General features: G+C 40.4%; 2 protein-coding genes across 3 annotated transcripts; both read right to left on the bottom strand.

Annotated features, from left to right (window-relative positions):
- Positions 1-312: 312 nt before the first annotated feature.
- On the bottom strand, positions 313-11,690 carry LOC109634324 (nuclear distribution protein nudE homolog 1-like). 2 transcript variants are annotated; one of them, XM_020094753.2, is made up of 9 exons: positions 11,473-11,690; positions 10,749-10,883; positions 9,438-9,591; positions 6,519-6,667; positions 5,794-5,930; positions 5,207-5,473; positions 4,105-4,190; positions 2,499-2,641; positions 313-2,028 (listed from the first exon to the last, which is right to left on the bottom strand). In XM_020094753.2, exons 2-9 carry the CDS (start codon positions 10,832-10,834, stop codon positions 1,980-1,982), a joined length of 1,071 nt encoding a protein of 356 aa, XP_019950312.2. In that variant the 5' UTR covers positions 10,835-10,883; positions 11,473-11,690; the 3' UTR covers positions 313-1,979. The 2 variants fall into 2 exon arrangements, with proteins under 2 accessions (XP_019950312.2, XP_019950314.2); XM_020094755.2 differs by having other exon boundaries at positions 11,341-11,481.
- Positions 11,691-16,644: 4,954 nt separating this feature from the next.
- mpv17l (MPV17 mitochondrial membrane protein like) lies at positions 16,645-20,473 on the bottom strand. Its single transcript, XM_020094462.2, has 4 exons — positions 18,784-20,473; positions 18,388-18,458; positions 17,625-17,654; positions 16,645-17,009 (listed from the first exon to the last, which is right to left on the bottom strand). The coding sequence occupies exons 1-4, from the start codon at positions 19,088-19,090 to the stop codon at positions 16,794-16,796; spliced, it is 624 nt and encodes a 207-aa protein (XP_019950021.2). The 5' UTR covers positions 19,091-20,473; the 3' UTR covers positions 16,645-16,793.
- Positions 20,474-20,479: the final 6 nt, after the last annotated feature.

The following is a 20,479-nucleotide window of genomic DNA, read 5'->3' on the forward strand; positions in this document are numbered from 1 at the left end:
AAAGAGACAGGGGTGAAAACATAACCTCCTGTGCTGAGGTAAGAGGCAAAATCAAACTTGTCATCGACATGAGCACTTGAACAAACATCAGTGTCATAAGAATGACCTAAAATGGCAGAAACATCTTTGAGAAGAACATGCACTTTGACTTGTTAGTTTGGTCCATGTCTCATCTGCTAACATGGACATTTCAAATTCATTTTTTTTTACATAACCAAAACAAAAAAAACAATGAGTCTAAACGTGTCCATGGAGCTAGCAGAGAGAAGAGAGGATGATAATCTTAATAAGAAACTCCTTTCACATTGAATACAACGTTAGAAACTGTATTTATTAAGGCAGGTTTAAGATGCAGAACCGCTCATGGCCACTGGGTGAAGCAACATCCAAGGCCAAGTTTCATTAAAACATCGTGGCTCCCAGAGAGATACAGCGAGTTAGAAAACATGTTTGACCGGTGTCTCAGTTTATCGTGTTCACACGTGGTGTTTGCTACTTTCTTGGTTCGCTCAACTCAGTCCGTTTCCCTTTGAGCATTATACAAGTATTCTTTCCTCTGACAAATACAAACAGCAGTGGGAGGTACATCCATACTTCAGAGATGATTGGCTGACAACACAGATTAAAGGTCTGTGTTCTTCTGCAGTCTACAGTTAGGAAACTAGTCAGTAAAATATAAAAATACAGATTATTTCCTGGATGAAAGCAGTAAAACAAGGGACAATTATTCTTTTTCATTCTCACTTGGATTAGTGGCACTAAGTTGTTGAAACAGATCTTGCCTCTTTGCAAACCCATTATTTGACAAATCGTCCCTTGGCTGACAGTGTGGTATAAATATAAAAGTAGTATTGAAAAAAACCCTCTGTTGTGGTGAAAATAAAAGTGCCCTTACAGTGTTTCCTGCTCAAACACCCTCAAGGTGTGTTCAGACAAAGCAAAAAAGCATCTTGCACCAAAGACTTAATTTGGAAGCAGTATCATTGCAGTACCGATCAGAGGATGGAGTCTCAGTAGCAGGATCCCACAGATGCACCTGCTTGACCAATCATAAGTCAGTCTCAGCGGTCAATTATCATGTCTCACCTCATTTTTATAGCAGCCAATAACTAATTCGAAACAAACTCATCAGAAACATGAACAGTTGAACCAACACCAGTGTGATAAGAACTACCTAATATGACAGAAACAATCTTTGAGAAAATTTTGACTTTTGTTTAGTCCATGTCCCATCAGCGCACATGGAGCAGGTGGGGATTATGACCTATTCTGCAGCTTGCCACCAGGGGTCGGTCAGGACATGTTGGCTTCCCTTTGAGGAGCCGTCCTGTTGTCCATTTGTATTTATCTATGCTCCTCTACCTGTATCTGTCATTTCAAATTAAAAGTGGGCGTAATGACTACTTCATGGCATGGCAGCAGTAGCCACAATAATTAGAAAATATATATGAGAGAAATCTACAGTACTGACTGGGGTCATTTTGTTCTGCTGTTTCCCTCTGGACATTCATCCTCCTCTAGAGTGCTGTGAAAATGAACATTTTATATTTGAGTGGATGAATCCTGGTCTCCTTACATCACTAAACAGTTTAATTCTCTCTGTAAAGATTCACTGAACACACCTTTAGAGTGAAACACACACACACATAAAAAAAAACACACACACAAAATAATTGACAAATCCAAACAAAGAAGGTGAGGTGGACACATGCAGCGCGAGTCCAAGAAGGTATATCAAGCTAAGTGCGAGTGCTGAAAAGATTTGAGCAGGTGACAAAGACATCCCAGAGTACCTGCAGTAACATTTCCATCCATTTCACCACTGAAGCTTCCGGTTAGAGCGTCCTGTGTCCTGAAGCAGAAACCACCATTATAATGTGCGAGGCACGGTACCGTTACGTGCTTGAGGGGTCCAGGCTGGACGGACAGGAGGAGGAGGAGAGCAGCTCAGACCACAGAGGTGGGGGATGTCTTCACTTTCACAGCAGCAGCTTGTGTCCCGCTCCAAAGTCTAACCTCTTCACCAGCCTGTTAAAACATGGCAGACACATTCAGAGAGCTTCTTCTGCCGCTCCCACCTCACTCGCAAACATGCTTCAAAGGAATTTCTACTTTTGAATAACAAGACAATATTTCCTGCTTTCAGGAGATATGACAATTATTAAGTGATCATTTACCCTAAAATAGAAATGTTCAGTCAATATATTATTTAAGTACTGAAATAGTGTTTTAGATTGAATAAATAAAAAAACACATTGATCAACAATAATTCTACACATAGAAATATGCACCAAATATATACATATATATTTTTAAGATTTTGAGAAATTAAAATGTTTCTCTGCTCCTCTCTGGCAACTCCAACACCATCAGGCGTTCTGAAGACAGTGATGTAATCTTGAACGTAACAAATGGGAGGTTCGTATATATATGTATGTTTATTCTTCTGAACATTAGATCTGTTAGCCTGTTGCTCCCTACAGGACAGAGCACCTCACCCCTTGTTGTAAAGGCCGTTGGTGGGATGGGTTTCTGAGGAGTTCTGGGCCGCCGGCACCCCCTGTCCTCCGGCTTGACCTCTGCGATTAGCTGTCTGTTCATTGACGTATTCCCGACACGATGCCAGCTTGGACTCGAGGTTCTATCACAAATTAGGTGGGGAAAAAAACAACCACAAATGTCAACCTCATGGTGGCGCAAGAGGGGTCACCACATTCATTAAGATTCATCCTCCAAGAGCCATAAATGAAATTTCATGGCGATCCATCCCATAGACTGTATGTAAAGATGGAACAACATGACAGCTCCCCAGAAGTGAAGTCAAACTGTCTGGATCACCCCCTGGTGGCTGGCTGCAGTTTAGGGCATGAAAAGTCATAGTTCACATTAAAAAACAACTTTTGTTTCTGTCATTTTAGGCAAGTGAACATGTGCTGCTGTCCACAGAAGTTCAGTGAAGCAAAACTCAGTATGAACCGCAAACTGGAGAGTCAGTTGCCGTTGTCATGTACGCGCTGTTGTCATGATCGACAACGTCATGTTGAAAAGTCCCAGTAGCCTCTGCTGGTCGTCTATTTATTGAGATTTTGTTCATATTGAGCATATCACATGTCCAAACTACACCAAATTAAACCCTGCTCTTCCTTGGGCCACCAACAATACACCTGCCTAATGTGATGTTTATGAACAGTTCTTAAGATATTAAAGGTCCAGTGTGTAAGATTTAGATGAAAGGGATCTATTGGCAGATATTTAATGTAGAATAATCCTCATGATGTTTTCACTAGTTTGTTTCATCTAAATTGTCTGAATTGTAGTTTTCTTTACCCCAGAAAAGAACCTTTATATTTAAATACTTTATATTTACATTGAGGGGACCCTCTCTACGGAGGCCGCCATGTTTTTTACATTAGTCCAGACTGGACAATCAAAACACCTTTTGAGTTTTTATGACAACTGAAGCTACCACAGGTTGTTTTTCATGTTTGGGAGGGGAGGGTGAGGTGAGGGGTGTTCAGCTGCAACATGTAACTTCAACACTAGATATCACTAAATGCAACACACTGAACCTTTCAAGCTAGAAAGACAGACAGACTTCTGGAATTGTTAGATGAACAGATATTTTATGGTCAATTGGTTCTGGGTTTTTTTCTTGTTTTGTGAATATTTGGATACATTCATCATGTGTGTGCATTTTGCCTTAAAGTGTAAAAATGCATGACATGGAGATATTTCAACCCCTGAGAATCTTTGTCACTGACTGTAACCCAACACTACAGTCTGGGCACAGCTCGAGTTAATGTTCGATTTGTTCACACTGTGATAACACTAGAGAAATGGAAGCACTACAACTATTCACTCTAAATTGCATTGCCTTTCAAAATCAATTAACAGCTTAAGCTTTCAGAGAAGCAGCCGTTTGTGCTGTTCGATGAGTCGCGGTGAAGAAAAACCTGAGGCACCGTGCAGCATCACATGACAGGTCATCATATGAGAAACAGCACAGAGGGTGTGAACAGGTTGATTCATTACAGTTCATTTAACACGAACGTTCTCTTTAGTCCATGAGAGCGCAGGGTCATAAATCACAAGAGCGGTTCTCACCCCGACTTTCCTCAGGAGCTCCCCAACGATGTTGAGGGCCGAGATTCTCGCCGAGGTGGTGAGAGGGGTCGCTGAAAGGCTTTCACCTGCACACACAAACCAGCTGATCAGTCCAGAGACACTTCACATTGATATAAAAAAAAAGACAGTTTAACAGCTGACACAAGAAAGTGTCTTGTCAATCAATTATCAGAATCTTATTTGTGATCAACTAATTTATTAGATTAAAACTCCTGTGCTACACCAATATTTCATTTTAATATTCCTGGCTTGAGATGTGGCTTCATCTTCTCTATTAAACTTAAATTATTAATGTATTTGATTAGATACTCTGGAAAACAAAACAAAAATTAACAGAATAGTTTTTTCTTTTAAGACTTTTATAGATTCTGACTCATCATCACTTTGGATCAGCGATACTCAGAGGCCTCACACTGGTTTCCTGTCCTGAAAAATAATGATGACAGACTTATTATTATTATTATTACCTGGTTTAGATAATCTATATCACTCAGTAGTACACCTCCACCATGGCCCAACAGTCTCCTTATGAAACCATGTTTAAATGCACTGGATCCATTTTCATTTGGAGGTGTAACAAATTGCACACACTCATAAATATCAGTCCCCTGAACATGGCTGTTTTTTTTCCTCTCCAGATCCATTAACTATTCTCTGAAAAAAATCAACAAGAGTTTTTAAAATGTCTTATCTTGCTATGTTGAATAAAGGGAAAGGTCCTAGACCCCCCCCTATCCAGATGCACAAGAACATTGAAATGGTTCTACCCTGAGTTTCAAAAATATCTGTATTTGCTCGATCCTGCTAACTAACATAGAGACAGACAAACAAACGCAGACGAAAACTACCTCCTTGGTGTTGGTAATAAAATGTGCATATTGTCGTTGGCAGTAATGAAGAAAATTGCAGCACAAGTTCAAGCTGATGACTGTAAAGATGGTTTTCCTGCAGCCTGAGAGCAAGTGCTCCAAGGATGGCACCAGTCCAAAGCCCTGAGGCTGCGAATGTAGATTTCACACATGGAAGTATAAAAACACAAACACATGTGAATCACTCAGTCCAGACCAGCTAATGAACTGACCTCTGCTGCTGGAGGGCGGAGGTGTGGTGAAGTAGTCAGTCTGGGCTGGAGGTCTGGACGGCGTAGTGGTGGTGGCAGAGGGGATGGGCTGGTTAGAGGGCAAAGACGTGGTTTTGTCCTCAGTTCCTTTATCTGCAGGGGTGAGAGGAGGGGTGGGCAGCCCGGCCGTGGAGGAAGATGATGGAGGCTCTTTGACGACATTGCTGAGAGACGGCTTCCTGTCCTGTACCTGCTGTTTCTGTTGCACTGCCAGCTCCTGTCTTAGGTCTAACACACACACACACACACACGCACACTTCACTGTCATTTTCTCCATTGACATTTAAGAAATTATTTTTTGGGGGATCTTTAAGTTTTAAGCCTGGAATCAGACTAATGCAGTACAGGCATCGCAGGTAGATACTATGTGACTATAGTTAAATGTGTATGTACGTATGTTTATTAAACTAGAATACAGTGGTTCTAAAATTGGGGTGCGCTGACCCCCAGGATCTGCGGCACACTGCCAAAGGTTCTATGAAAAGTTTCCAAAGTCATGCATTAAAACTATTATGATATGTGGGTATTCTGTTTTGCCTCTTCTCTACCTCTGGCTTCGTCCTTCAGTCGTTGAACAGACTCCAGCAGATTCTCCTTCTCGTCCAGCTCGCTCTCGAGGAAAGCATTTCTCTCTATCACCTGGTTCATCCTCTGCTCAAAGTCCTCCAGTGACATGATGGTTGCCCTGAAACACACGAGGCAAAAAAGGGGGACGTCAGCGGATGATGTGAAATTATTCGATCTGTTGTATTAGACCAGATGTGGAATCTGCATGTTCCGCAGATACTGCAGCACTTCCTGTCAGCTCCTAACCAGTTCAGTGGTGTGATTTCTAAATTTATCAAGGGCAAAAATGTTTACTTTAACATTATTATACTTTCTAAGCATGTTTTAGCTTTGGGAGGACGGCTGAACTATCACTTTAGAGGATTTTTCCAACTTGCGAACCTGTCTTATGATCACTGTTAGAGTGTCAGTGAAGTCAGAGAAAAAGGTTAGGGAGAAGGTTTGGTAAAAAAAATATAACTGATGTTGCGTAATGAAGAATATTCAATTATTTTTCCTCATGGGCCATTATGAGTTTTGTGGTAATACATATATACTTGAAATAATCAATTGCAGTATTCAAATGCAGATCTGGCTAATTTCTCTGTAGTTTTACAGCCATGACTAAAATCCATTTAGTCACACTATGAAAAACACATGGTTTCTGTTCAGAACTGGAGCAAATGAATTTCTGCGGTACAGTACAACACCCTGTGAGCTTCCTGACCTCTTGGTTCTCTCCAGGTCATCGTTGGCCTGCTCCAGCTCTCTGATGTATTTGTGAAGATGGTCTCTGACGGCCGTGGTCTCAGCCAGGTCTCCCTCCAGGCTGGAGATTTGCCGACAGGCCTCGGAGTGATGCATCTCATACTTCTCCTGGTAGGAGGCCAGCCACAGTGTCAGCAGGGGAAAAGAAGATAAAAACCACAGCAGATGAGTAGAAGATAAAATCAAGTGGATAGATTTCAACTTCAAAGCATTTAAACATTAAATTGAACTAAAAGCCAAAAGAAAAGCATCAGAAAGGAAATGTAACATGTTTTGCATATACCCCAATCAGACCATGATAACTTTTTATATTACAATCATGTTGTTGATTCATATCATATGAATTTGTACCTTTTTATCTTTTAGTGGTAAATTATTGTCTGTGCCAATCTCAGAGGAGACATTGTGAGGCTTGCACAAAACCAGGTATCACACAACACTACACTGTGTCAAGCTTCAGCATGTTTCAACAAATGCCATGAAGTCTCTGCATACTGGACATGCATGCTGTTTGAGATAAACCAGGTTTACTGCTCTGACAGCCTCTTTAACTGCTGCAGCCGCATGACTCTTATTCTATTTTGACATGAATCTGCACAGATCTTCAGTATTTTTCCGCGCAGTTCCCCCGAACCCTTTAAAATAACAACTAAGGAGTAAATGATTTATAATTAGCTTTAAAAATCCTTTTCACATAATCACTGAGGACCTGTTTCTAAATTACCCTCTCCACCAATAATAATATTATTATAAATTGTATTACTACTATTATTTTAAAATATAAACATTGATATTATTATGAATTCAGTTGCCAGTGACACAGAGCCATAAATCATGTAGTTTAACAGTCTTGCAATACACCCTAATTTCATAAAGAACTTTTTTTTTTTTTATTGAGGCCATTTATATGTATTTACAAATTTGAATCAATCAGGGCAGGTGAAATATTAAAGAAACCTCTCAGTCTAAAAACATACAGTTCAACAGAATAACATACATTCGAATCAACCTCTCGAAAACATAGTATTAGCTTGATGTTTAATAATTAACTTTATCTCCAGTGCATTAGTTTAATTTGGATTAATAGTACTTTTTCTTTTATCTCTACCAAGGAGGTTCTGTTTCACTCCTGTCAGTTTGTTTATATTTGTTTGGGTCAAGACATTTGTCATGGATCTGGACAGAGGGACAGATGAAGCCTTTTTAAATCACTTTTTTTTAACATTGCAAAATAAGATTCATGGATCTTGATGGGTTAAAAAACTCATCCAAATTTAGAGGATTCATATCTACGAGTGAGTCAAATTTGGAGCGGCTCCAAAACAAAATCCAGACCTCCCAGATTTAAATGTGGTTTCATAAAGGGCTTAGGTGTTTTTTTTTTTTCTTTTCAGCTGTTGTAAAGTTACAAATAGAGCTAGAACTTTGTAACTAGCACTAATACGTAGCTACGATTATTTGGATTAATTCAGTTATGGACATTATAATTCCATGATCTCCACTGTTTTGTGAGGTATGCACCATTCCAGTTGAGCCTTGTTTTTTTTAAATAATCAACTCTCCCTCAAAATGGCAGTTAATAGATCTGCTCTCAGAAGGACGATATACTTGTTTTGTTAGGAGAGAAAATGGTGTGAGTGAACTGTGACATTGCTGGAGTCTGATGGAAGAACTCCCATCCCCTCCAGACACAGACCAAGCAGGAGGCATCAGCTGCTTTTTCCCACACTGAATAAGTCCTCTGTGAAAGTGTGTGTGTGTATGTGTGTGAGTTCAGGCAACAGCACCAATGAAGTCTATTCATCACAGGCAAACAGAAGCTATAAAATGCAACTAGTATCAGCTGATAATTAGGGAAATACCCACTCAGATCCACTTTAACAGGCAGCTTGTTGATTCAATGCTATTAAAATAATTTGCACCTCTGGACAAGCCTCAGTAAAAGCTATAAAAGCAAATTAACCGATGACTTGTATTAGCGATGCTCCCGAAATCAGGGATGGTTAGAAGGAAATATTAATAGTCCTTGAAGTGTTCGTGAACTTTTGAGTCCTGGGGAAGTGACACTCCTATGTTGTGCCAACAGTTTATGTATTGGTTGTTTTGCTTCCCTGATGTATAGGTCTATGCAATCATCATTGTATTGGACTGCATAAACCACCTTGTTCTATTTGTCTCTGGAAGTTTTATTCTTTAGGGAAACAAGCTTCTGGTGTTTGCAAGAACATTTGCCTCAGTTTTTCAGAGACTCCAGTAACATATGGAATCACTATATTGTTCCAAGTTGTGGTCGTCCCTGATGCGATTTTGATCCTTCACCTTGCCCCTGGTCCTTGTGGGTATGTTTTGTGCTCGGCGGTGTAAAGTTCTGATGACGCCAAGCTTTTGTTCCAGTGGGTGATGTGGGACAAAGAGTATGTAATGATCTGTACGAGTGTGTGTGTTTTGACTTCTGTTCTCTTCAATGTGCACTGCAGTTAAACGTAACGACTCTGAAAAGACCCACAGAGGTTAAATACCTGAAACCTCCATTTAGTCATTTAAAAAAGAAGAGGCCTTTGAGATGAGAGGTGACATGTCTTTGAGAACCAAGAGAAAGTCCAGTTGGCTTTGTACAATTGTACAACTCTGGAAGAAACAAGACTACTCCATCTATCATGGTACACTGGAATAAAACTGCTTTTATGCCCAAACTATTTAACCATCCACAGCTGAAGTGTCTCTTTTATTCATCTTTGTCAGAGTTTGAGCTTTGATACATTTCTCTGCATATCAATTCTAAATTTTTAATGTCTATTTTTCAGCTTCTGGTTTATTTATAATGCTGCAATGTGGGTAAATTATATTTCTGCAAGTGCTGCGAGTACCGATAATGTACCTTGTAGTTTTCTAGTTCCATATGAAGGCGGCTGTTGGTGGCAAGCAGCTCGCGGTTTCGCGCCTCACACTGTTTCAGCTCCGTCTCCAGCTCCCCCTCGTAGTCACGGCTCATCTGCTGAAACTCCTGCAGCTCCTCTTGGGCTTCATCCGCACTGATCGCCATAGACGCAGAGAATAAATATCATGTGTTATGTTATTCTTTCACAGCGTTTCTGTTTGTATAATTAATTCAGCAAAAAACTCTCACATATAGAGCACACAGACAAAGTCTGAGTCTACACCAGACGTGTTTGGATGAAAAACACAACCTGACCATTTTCCCACTGAAAGAAGATCTGTCCTTCATGGATTATACACAGATTCTACACAAAAATCTTGACACCACAGAAAAGTGTTTAAAAGGAAAACACCTCAGGGTTCATGATAGTTTGTCTTGCAGGAGTTTCTAGGGACTCATATTTCTACAAAGTGAACTGGAGAGCAATTAAAAAGTACTCATTATTGTTTTAAGAATTTACAACAGAACAAGAGGTACTGGGAGATTCAAAATTTGCAGATAAGATCTTATTGGAACAATATTAACATGTTCAAACAAAATATTAACTTATTTATCTTAACAGATCAAATGTCATCTTGAGGACTTTAGGGGCTCTGTGATTTAAATGTGGAAGGTATCAAAATTGACTGCGTTGGAAGGTTAGGAACACACATATACAAAAAACAGGCAAATTAAGCCAAATATGTATTCTCACATCACGATACAGTATAAATATATAACTTTATAATGTATCCACAGTTAAATCAGTGTAAGACTTTTGAAGTTGTGAGTCATCTCTTCTATTAACACCAACATGCATTAACTTTATAGTGATTTATAATTTTGCCCAGAAACTAATTTCCTGGTTTAATACAGTGGACAATTAATTATCAAGCAAACGTGGCCAAAAATGGAATAGCTCAGAAAATAAGACATGTTTTAAAAAATTTAAACTGTATCTGTTGCAGAGCACTACATTATGTTTTATATGATTTAATTGTTTGTTGATCTTGAAGATGCAATGTGAATGTAGAAAGCTAATATCCCATAAATAATTAAATAATACACCTTGAGCTATAATAGGTTAGAGTTTGATGTTGGTTATGCTTTGTATTCACTGTATTGTGAGTCTTTTGTTAGTATAAGTGATGCGGTTGTGTGTTGATGTGTCTCTATTATTGAAGTACTGGTATAGAAAACTTGTGGGTGCCCCAGGAAGAGTAGTGGCTGACGGGGATCGAAATAAACCAACACAAACAGGGGGGACTTCACCTCTGTTGGTGCCTGGCAGCTTGATCCTTCCAGTGCTCCAGCTCCTCCTCCAGGGACCCAAACTCAGGAGGCCCTGGATCCCCCATCTCCAGGCCCGGCGGAGTGCTGGCTCTCCGGTCCTGCACCCACACTGGTCTGCGGGTCCAGTGAAACGAGACATTGAGACAAGTGCAGGGCGTCAACAATAGAAACACATTATATGTTAACCAACAATTAGCTCTGTGTTCAGATGAAACCCCCGTTTCTAGACTCGTCATCGCTAACATCGCGCTTCGATGGGAGCGATCAAATCACATGAATGACTTTCAACCAACTTCTTATAACGTTTCTTTGAGTTTACAATGTGCGACGAATTAAATAATCGATCCTGGCGATTGATCACACATTGAAAAGTCAGTAAAACTCAACAAAAAGGGAACACGATCCACTTGTTAAGTAAATGAAATACAAGATTAACGTGAAGTCTGGCCACAAGAAACAAAACAACGGGAGCCTGAGGCAGAAGATAACGGGGAACTGCAGCCCTCATGGGGCTGGTCGATACAAACACCTGTTTGTATCAACACTGCAGATGATAACTCAAACTACTCACAGCAGAAGTGCAGCAACCCAGCAGGAGAACGTTGGCTCGTAAATGCAGAGAAATGAGCTAGTTCAGCTAACGGAGTTTAGCGTTAACCATTTAAATCCCAGCTCAGACAAACACATCACAGCTGTAACTCACTCTCAGCTGAACTTAGCCTCGTTCAACGTGGCGTCAACGAGCCGGTTTCCTTTTCTGCACCTCCTTCACGCGCTGGTTTCACAGCCCAACAGTTCGTGGGTCGAATTAAGGAGAAGGAGAAAAGAAAGAGTCGCGTTGCAGCAGTTTGATCCGGTAAAGTTCGCTCAAGCTTCGGGAGGACGTCGAACAATACAAGCGTCCATTCATACGGTGCACAGCGGTTCACCAATCATGAGTTCACGACAGCGTCGTTCACCCGCGCTATTGGTGCATTGTACGTCAATCATATGGTGATAGGCGGGATCAGGGTTGTGGTCCAATCAGAGAGGTGATATCAGTGGAGAGGAATATCTGCATAATCTTCACAGTTGACTCCAGACGTGTTGATGGATTCTCAGTGAACGATCATGAGTACTAGAGGCTCACAAAGAGACACAACATGACAACGGAGACACACAACGACCGAAAAGAGACACAAAACAACTGTGAAGAGACACTAAACCAGTACAGAGAGAGACACACAACAACTACAGAGAGACACAAAACAATCAGAGAGAGACAAAACAACTAGAGAGACACAAAATAATCAGAGAGAGACAAAACAACTAGAGAGACACAAAATAATCAGAGAGAGACACAAAACAATCAGAGAGAGACAAAACAACTAGAGAGACACAAAATAATCAGAGAGAGACAAAACAACTAGAGAGACACAAAATAATCAGAGAGAGACACAAAACGATCAGAGAGAGACAAAACAACTAGAGAGACACAAAACAACTGTGAAGAGACACTGAACCAGTACAGAGAGACACACAACAACTACAGAGAGACACAAAACAACTAAAGAGAGACACAAAACAATCAGAGACAGACAAAACAATCAGAGAGAGACAAAACAACTACAGAGAGAGACACAAAACAATCGTAGAGAGACACAAAACAATCAGAGAGAGACAAAACAACTACAGAGAAACACAAAATAATCAGAGAGACAAAAAACAATCAGAGAGACACAGAGAACAACTCTTAGGTGACACAAGGCACAAGAAAAAGATACAATACAATTAAAAAGAGACGACGCAAAACAATAATAAAGAGACACGAAATAGTTACAGAGGGAAAATGACCATAAAGACACACATCCTGACCCCAGTGACTCAAAATATCTAAAAACAGACACAAAACAACCCAAATGACACACAATCCATTCTAAACAGACAAATCATTTCAACAGATACACAAAACGACCTAAAAGAGACATTATAATGAATGAATCAAAACAACTAAATTGAGATGCAAATATACTAAAAAAGAGACACACAATGTCTACAAAGATGCAAAATGACCCAAAAAGACATCCCCCCGAAAACACCACAAAGAAGATGACCACAAAGGAACAGGCCGAGATGAGACATAAAATAGCTTTCCTGTCAGGAAAAAAGGTGTAAAGACACCCCCGTCTTTAAAGGGAGCCTATTTTATCATTGTGTGATAGTTCCTGTGTACACATCTAAAAGTTAAAACTTCACATTATTCAAACAGTGATGTTCAAAGACATCAATTTATAATGTATTCTTATATATGTAATTGTCTTAGGCATTTCTACTTCAATTTACCATGTAAATAAAACAACCACTTTAGGTGCAGCTTTAATCAAATGGTTCTTTATCCACACAAAAGAAATAAGATCTTAAAAAAACATCAGAGTTTTATTCACATCGAGTCATTAACAGCTGAAAGGAAAGAATCTAGATGCATACATGCATCACATTAACTGACCTGTAACACTTTATTCCTTTCCTCTGAATAAAAACACTATATTATTCCCAGGTATTACACCTTTATGCAGGAAAGCATGCTACCCCTCATGCCCCTCCTCCTGTTCTGCATCTGGCCATTTATATGATGTAAAGTAAGGTGGTTATGTTTCAGTTATACAGCACCTGACCCGTCCGTTGGCTCTGATTGGAGAATTTAACTTCCTGTTTGTGGGGTCAGAGGTCACAATGGATCAACTCTGTCCTTTTCAGAGGGATTAGTCTGGCCTATCTGATCCTGGTTAATCCACACACACCATCATCAGAGCATAAAGCTGCTGTACACACACACACAGATCCATCTGCCTTGCTTCATACACATGTTGTCAAAGTGACCTGACGACCTTATCTTTAACTTTGGCTGTAGGTATAGTTCTCTGCTTAGAATTTGACTTTTATGCTTTTTTTCAAAAGTGTGAAATTTGAGGATTAAGTCCTTATTTTACAAGACCAATTCACAGCATGAAAAAAAGTGTCATTTTACGTATCATTTTAGTGGGGGAATATCAGATCAGTCTCTCGCCTCATGCGTTAAAATGAGAAATGTGGATTTTCTTAGTTTAAGTACATCTATGGCATAACATCAAACTTTTTTCACATTTCATTGATAATATTAGGGAATTGTTTCAATATGTTTATACTTAAAATTCAACCAAATATATATATATATATATATATATACATATATATATATATATATATATATAAGAATAACAAGAAAAACAATTTGAAAATGTTTATTTAGGATTGCCAGAATAATGAAGAGGAAATTTTACTAATTATGCACTTTATACACTGGAACAACTGTCAGATAAATTAATTGGTGGTTACTGGTCTTCTGTGTGAGATAATACTTCCTTACCCCGAATTTTCTGTGTAGGAAAAAATAAAAAGTCTTGAACTCTGAAGACATAAGAAAAAGGAAACTAAGAACATTTTTGAAAATAGTGAATATCCCTTGTACGTTTGAAGGTCTTCTGCACAAATAAAGTAACAAACTACCAGTAGATGTCAGCAAGTGTTAGCAGCCGTCAGCGGATGTTAGGGACATAACTTCAGTTGTGCATCTTGGCAATCAATGATACAGGCCCAATTTGAGGCTACGCTGAGACTAAAGGTAAATTTGACTATGAAAGCCATGTGGCCACTCAGTAGATCAGACATCATTACCTCTATGCCTTTTCAAATTAAACACTGTCCCATTTTAGAAAATAGGACAAGATGGAGAATATTCCTTGTATGTTCTACCACAGTAATTAATGCCAAAAACTAGTTGATGTTATTGGATGTTAGTAACCACCAGAGGATGTTAGGGACATGTCTTCAGTTGTGTACCTTAGTGTCATCAGATATTTAATCACGAGACACCACAGGTTGATCAGACCTGGGTGCATGTCCCTTGCATCTTGGGGACCAGTTGGGATCTTTCCTCCTGATCCAGAGCTATTGGCTGCAGCGTTCTGTGTGAGGTTTCTTTTATGGTCTGGCATAGGGCTTATCTGTGGATCCCCAGTTCTCTGAGCAACCTGATGGTGGATGTTGCCATGAAACCCCTGCAGCCAACCTCCACAGGGCAGACTATTGCTCTCCAGCCACGTTCGTTCTGCCTCAAATGCCATGTCTGCATCCCTCCATCAACAGCATCTTCCCAGGGTACAATCAATTCTACAAAGAGCTCAATATAAACGCAAACGGTTCAGGTCATAAAACAAAAGTTAGACAATGGTCAATTGGAGTAAACCTGGGACTCTTGGATACTCTTTAATTGGTATTCCAGCCTTGACAGTGCAACACTTTGTTGTTTATGTTTGAACCAATTTCCCTTAAAATCTCAGCCGTGACATCACATCTATTCAATGAGATAGAACTGTTTGACTGTGATTTATTCATCACTTTTAATGTCCAGTCCCTTATGTCAAATTGGACGTACAAGTGTTCACACAACAGAAGTGTCCCATTTCTGATAATATCACAGTACTGATGCAATGAAATAGTTGAGGTTCTCACAGTTTACTATATTACAATATATCTCTGTTCTGAAGAATAAATTATATTCTTTGAGGTGTTATGTTCATGTTGAACATGGAAAAACAGAATGTCTATGTAGTTATGCAGAAGGCTTGCTTCAAACTGCTAAAAGTGTGCTCGACCCTAAAGTTAAATAAGATTTTGTCTATAAATATTATGTACAAACCAGTTATACACCGCTGATACAAACCTGTATATCTGAAAGTCTCTTTCTTCTCTTTTGGATAAATAGAAGTAAACTACACAAATCTTCAAACATCTCTAATTAAAATCTATTCAAAAGTAAATGATGGGTCTGGTGCAGATAACTGGATGTGTTGCATGATAAGGTAGCTGGGCTGATGGCAACCTATGTGATCATTCAAGTAAGAGGACAGGATTGAGAACGTGTAGTTTCACAGGTAAAACAGGTAAAACTAGGACACACAACACAAGTAGGATGCACTGACAAATATCCTGTTGTATTAACACATAATGAGCCCTTTTACTGGTAGTGCTAAGCTTAGCATCGCCGTCATCCTCAATGAGAGAGTTCAGCATTTCTGAAAATATATTTATACTCTTTCTTACTGCTGTATGAAAAAAATGGAATTGAGTTGGATGAGGAGACGTATACCCTCATGTCTGTTTACACTAATATCCATCTACAGCCATCAAGTGATTAGCTTAGCTGAGCATAAAACCCAGAAGCAGGCCTACCTCCTAACTAAAGCTCAATATTACGTCTCTGGTAATACTGGTATTGCGTTCCATTGATGTTTTTGATGCTGGATTCAAAATGTTTCTGTTAGGCTTGTAAGAATTAGTTGTTGATGTTAGGTAGTAATAGCCCACAATGTAGGTATATCTCTTGTAATGTTTCTGACAACATCCTGACCTTTCCTCTAATGCCACCACTTGATATCTTCAGAATATTCTCATCAATGAACCTGTCTAATTTTGAAGCCTGTTGTCTTGTGTATGCTGTCGGCCTGACACATCAGTGCATCCCAAAACAAAAGCATATGTATATATGTATATATCTCAGTGCATTCATTACCACTAGTGACCAATGCCCAGTCAGCCAAACACCTCCAGCTCGTGGACCAGGGGTCTTGTCACCAAAAGAAGGCACGACTAGTGTAAAGAAAAAGTGAGCCCTTAAACCTGATCGACACACATCAAACCAACATCAACAGCAACCAGCCGCAGTCCCTCATCACATCACAGATACCCTTTACAGTGAGAAGTCCATAGGTCCATGCTTCCAGTGAATTCTTCATATTTACTATATTACAGTCAAACAGATGTGAGTGTATGTGACAGATGTATGTACTCAGTAACACAGTGTTTCTCATAAACCAGTGAGATGCTCTTCAGCTCTCTACACTTTCCCTTTGTGTGGTTTTAGCAAAGGTCAAAACGCCTTCTGTCCTGCTATCGAAGCTCAAACGCTTGAATGACAGACGTAGTGACCCTCTTTTCCTCCTTCCTTCAGTTTTCCTTCTGGGTCCTTTGCCTTCTTCTGGCCAGCCGGGCCTCACGCATCTCCTCCAATGTTTTACGGGGATCCATGACAAAAGCCAGAGCCACAGCGGCAGTGCCGTCGCCGTCCTGCCGCGAGAAGCACAGGAAGGTGGCCCACAGGAAGGCGCAGCAGCCCATGAAGGCCGTTCGCATGTATAATGGCATCAGAACAAAGTTCAGAAACTGTCAGAAGTGAGAGGGAAGAGAACAGGACAATGGTCACCTACATTACTGTTCAGTATACTGAGGATCATTCAAAGCTGAAATCAAACCAATTCTTTAAATCATTCAAAGTATTTTCTAATTTCAAGAAGCAATTATTAATTTGTCCTTTTAATATAAGGAGTAGTAATATAAAAAAAAATGTATTGGAGTAAATCTTAAATTAATAGTTTGTATGTATCTATATTGCACCAAAGCAAAAAACAGATGAATATAATTTTCATTCCATGTGTGTTCTTTCCCCTTAATGCTGTTGTGGCATTAAGGGGAAAGAACACACTCCTTTTTAAATATTATGAGTAAAGGCAGTTAGAGATGAGTGATGCTTCATGCGCAGGAAGAACACATATGTATTCTGATGTGAGGCCACTTTGAAATAAATAAAGGAGAATGTGGTTTACCTTTACTGACAGAAACAGACTCATCAGTACTGCATCAGTTATGACATTTAGGCTTGTCACTGGGATACAGGAAAATGTGCTCTTGTTTATAATTTTACCTGGTACACTTCCTTTGGCATTAAAGTGAAACACTTTCGTCGAGCAATAAAGTCACATAAACGGAGTTGACGTTTACCTGCATAAAAGGCCAGTACATGAGTCCAGTCTGAAAGTGAAAGCAGGACATGATGAGTGTTTTGAAGGGCTCCACAGAATCCAATGAAGATACACATTAAAGATAATTACAGTTTATACTGGATGTGTTGAATGTGGGAGCCATCTTTGTAAAGAAATTAGATGTGTCCCCCCTCTTTAAACAAAGGAACCTGCACAACGCTGTTACCGTTTAATATCTCGCTCTGGCTTCTCATACTTGGTATCATTTGTTTTACTGCAATGCAGAAATATGTCTTATCAAATCATTTCATCTCTAATTTTTGTATTTTAGTATTTGATGTTTGAAAACAGCAAAAATGAAAAAGAGGAAATGTTTGTTTTCAGTGTGATAAATGATTGATTACATTTCTTGAAACAATATCATGGTGACATGACATTTTTATAATGATAAATGTTTTTGCTCAGATATAGACAATGTGCTTTTCCTGCCTTCAAACTGCTGTTGTTGTTAAATGTCTGTGTATTCTGACCAGGATCACACCGTTACAGTAGCATGAGACTGAAGTGCTTTATTCATTTGGCAGGACTTCAGCTCCAAAACGTCCTGAACTCGCTGATTTATTTTATCCTCTGTCTCGATTGAATTACCCCGCTTGCTCCCGGGCGTCGTGCCTGCAGCCACACTGCACAATCTAGGCTAATCTGGTCAGGAGCAGCAACAGCAGCAGCAGCGGAGGAGAAGGTGACTTTAATTCAGGTGACGCTGCCGAGGCCTTTCTTACCTTCCAGGTGTTGAAGAACTTCTCTCTCCAGTCTTCAAATATGTCCTCTTTGCCCTCCAAGAAGCTCACCCCTGCAGGACAGACAGATAACCATCCGTGCGTCATTACGCACAATCTAACAACGCGTCTAACTCCTCAGGTTTTCCTTAATAATGTTTAATTGAGATATATCTGCATCACATCACTACTGACTGTAAAGCATGTGAAGTACATCCCGAGATTTCTGCCTGTCTTATCTCACTAAGTGTGGGTGCATGCTGGCACAGTTATAGCCTTACTATTAATAGGTTGTGTTGTCACAGTTGTAAAGAAGAATACAGATTGTTGACACTTCACTGGAATGGAAAAAGTTCACTGAACTCTCGACATAAACACTTGTGATTGTCACAGTCTCACCTGTGTAGAAGACACTGGTGGCCAAAGGCGACGCGAAGCTTTGGTCCAGCAGCAGTTTGCGGAAAACCATCCCGGCAGATTTTCCAGGGAAGCGCCTCTCCAGGGCTCGTAGCCAGAAGTAATTAAAGTTTCCATGGAAACTGATTGCCACGATGGCCACGTTACGAGTGTGTTTCCAGTCCATGCGCTCCTTCTGAGCTATGAGCTGATGGACCAGGTCACCGCCGGCAAATAAGCAGCCGTACAAGGTGACATTGGCCAACCAGGGGAATCGTTTGGCGGCTTCTTTCAGCACAGCTCTCCTCATTCTGACGCCGGGAGGAGAAACCGGGAACCCGCTTACAAATTACACTGAACTGCCCCTAAATGACTTTAACTCAAGATGCAAATTTAGCGGTTAACTGAATGTGACCGGGCCCTGGTGTCAGCCAACTGGCCGACACGAAACAATCCATCCGTGCGCTGTAATCGGGGTTGGGATTAGACGTGTCCACTGACAGCAGGAATAACGCACATTACCACTCCTCAGATGACTAATGAAAACAGCAGACTCCCCCAAAAAAGTTCCCAAACACTCCTAGTTGCACCGTGAGTAAAACCTGCCATGGCTCCACTTTGGTCACTCGGATAAGAGTTTTCGAAATTGCTGCGTCCAGTGTGGAAAGTCCTGGAGTCATGTGCGCAAAATGCGTCTGGCAATGATATTCAAAAAGAAGCTTGTGGCTCCACTGGAACATGAAGTGAATCTGGATCCCTCCGACTGCTCCGACTCGGCGCGTCGCTCCCGGTGAATTATAGGCACCTCTCCGGTAAATCCTGCGGCTCAAGCGCTAATCCGAGGGATGGCCCTGGGGCTGCTCAGATGTGCGTGCGCGTCTGACTGCGCCTCTGACATCATGGTGCAACAGTGCGCCTTCAGCTGTGACATCAGTGGCGCAGAGATCCATTACGGTCAACTCACCATTAGAAAGAGCTGCTGACCTCAGCGTTCAAGTGTTTAACCACAACAAACAATAGCAGCCCTATATCTCCACACCGGCCCGTGCATGAAAGAACTCATTTTTGTGTCGTTACTGCGATAACCCAAAGGATGGCGCTGTTGAATATCAGATTCATTTCATTGTTTCATCCGACAAACTGTTTGTAAATCACTTACAGCTGAATGATCTGCTAAAATGACTCCAGTTACTGCAAACAAATTAATTGTGTAGCCCCGTCCTTCATTTGTATATGTGCCAACTCGATGTGCTTGTATCCTGTGTCATTTAAAGTACATTTTAATGACTCCTCATGCTTTATTATTGTAAAGGGAAATCAGTCCAATGCTACAGATACAGCTTGACAAAAAATAAATTCAAAAAACTTTACAACGAATGACCACACTATACATTTTAATGCCTTAGGTGTGAAACTTTGAATTTCTATATGGCTCCTCTGTGAGACTAGAGCAAATACTAGTTTGATTTCCAATTTCTAATCATTAAGAACCATCCAATTGATTTTTAAAAATTCTATAGATGCACCTGATGTGGGCCCCAGGGGCTCCTGGGGTCCGGGCCCCCCCAGACTGTGGCCCTGGGATAAGACACAAACATGATCTGTTTCATCAATATCACCTCAATCCGAGGGGGCGGGGGGAGGGGGGTCATATCTTTATCCAATTGGCTGGTTTTCCTGTCGAGCTGCAGGATCTCGC

This window comes from Paralichthys olivaceus, chromosome 5, assembly GCF_024713975.1.
Source record: "Paralichthys olivaceus isolate ysfri-2021 chromosome 5, ASM2471397v2, whole genome shotgun sequence".
NCBI classification, from domain to species: Eukaryota; Metazoa; Chordata; class Actinopteri; order Pleuronectiformes; family Paralichthyidae; genus Paralichthys; species Paralichthys olivaceus.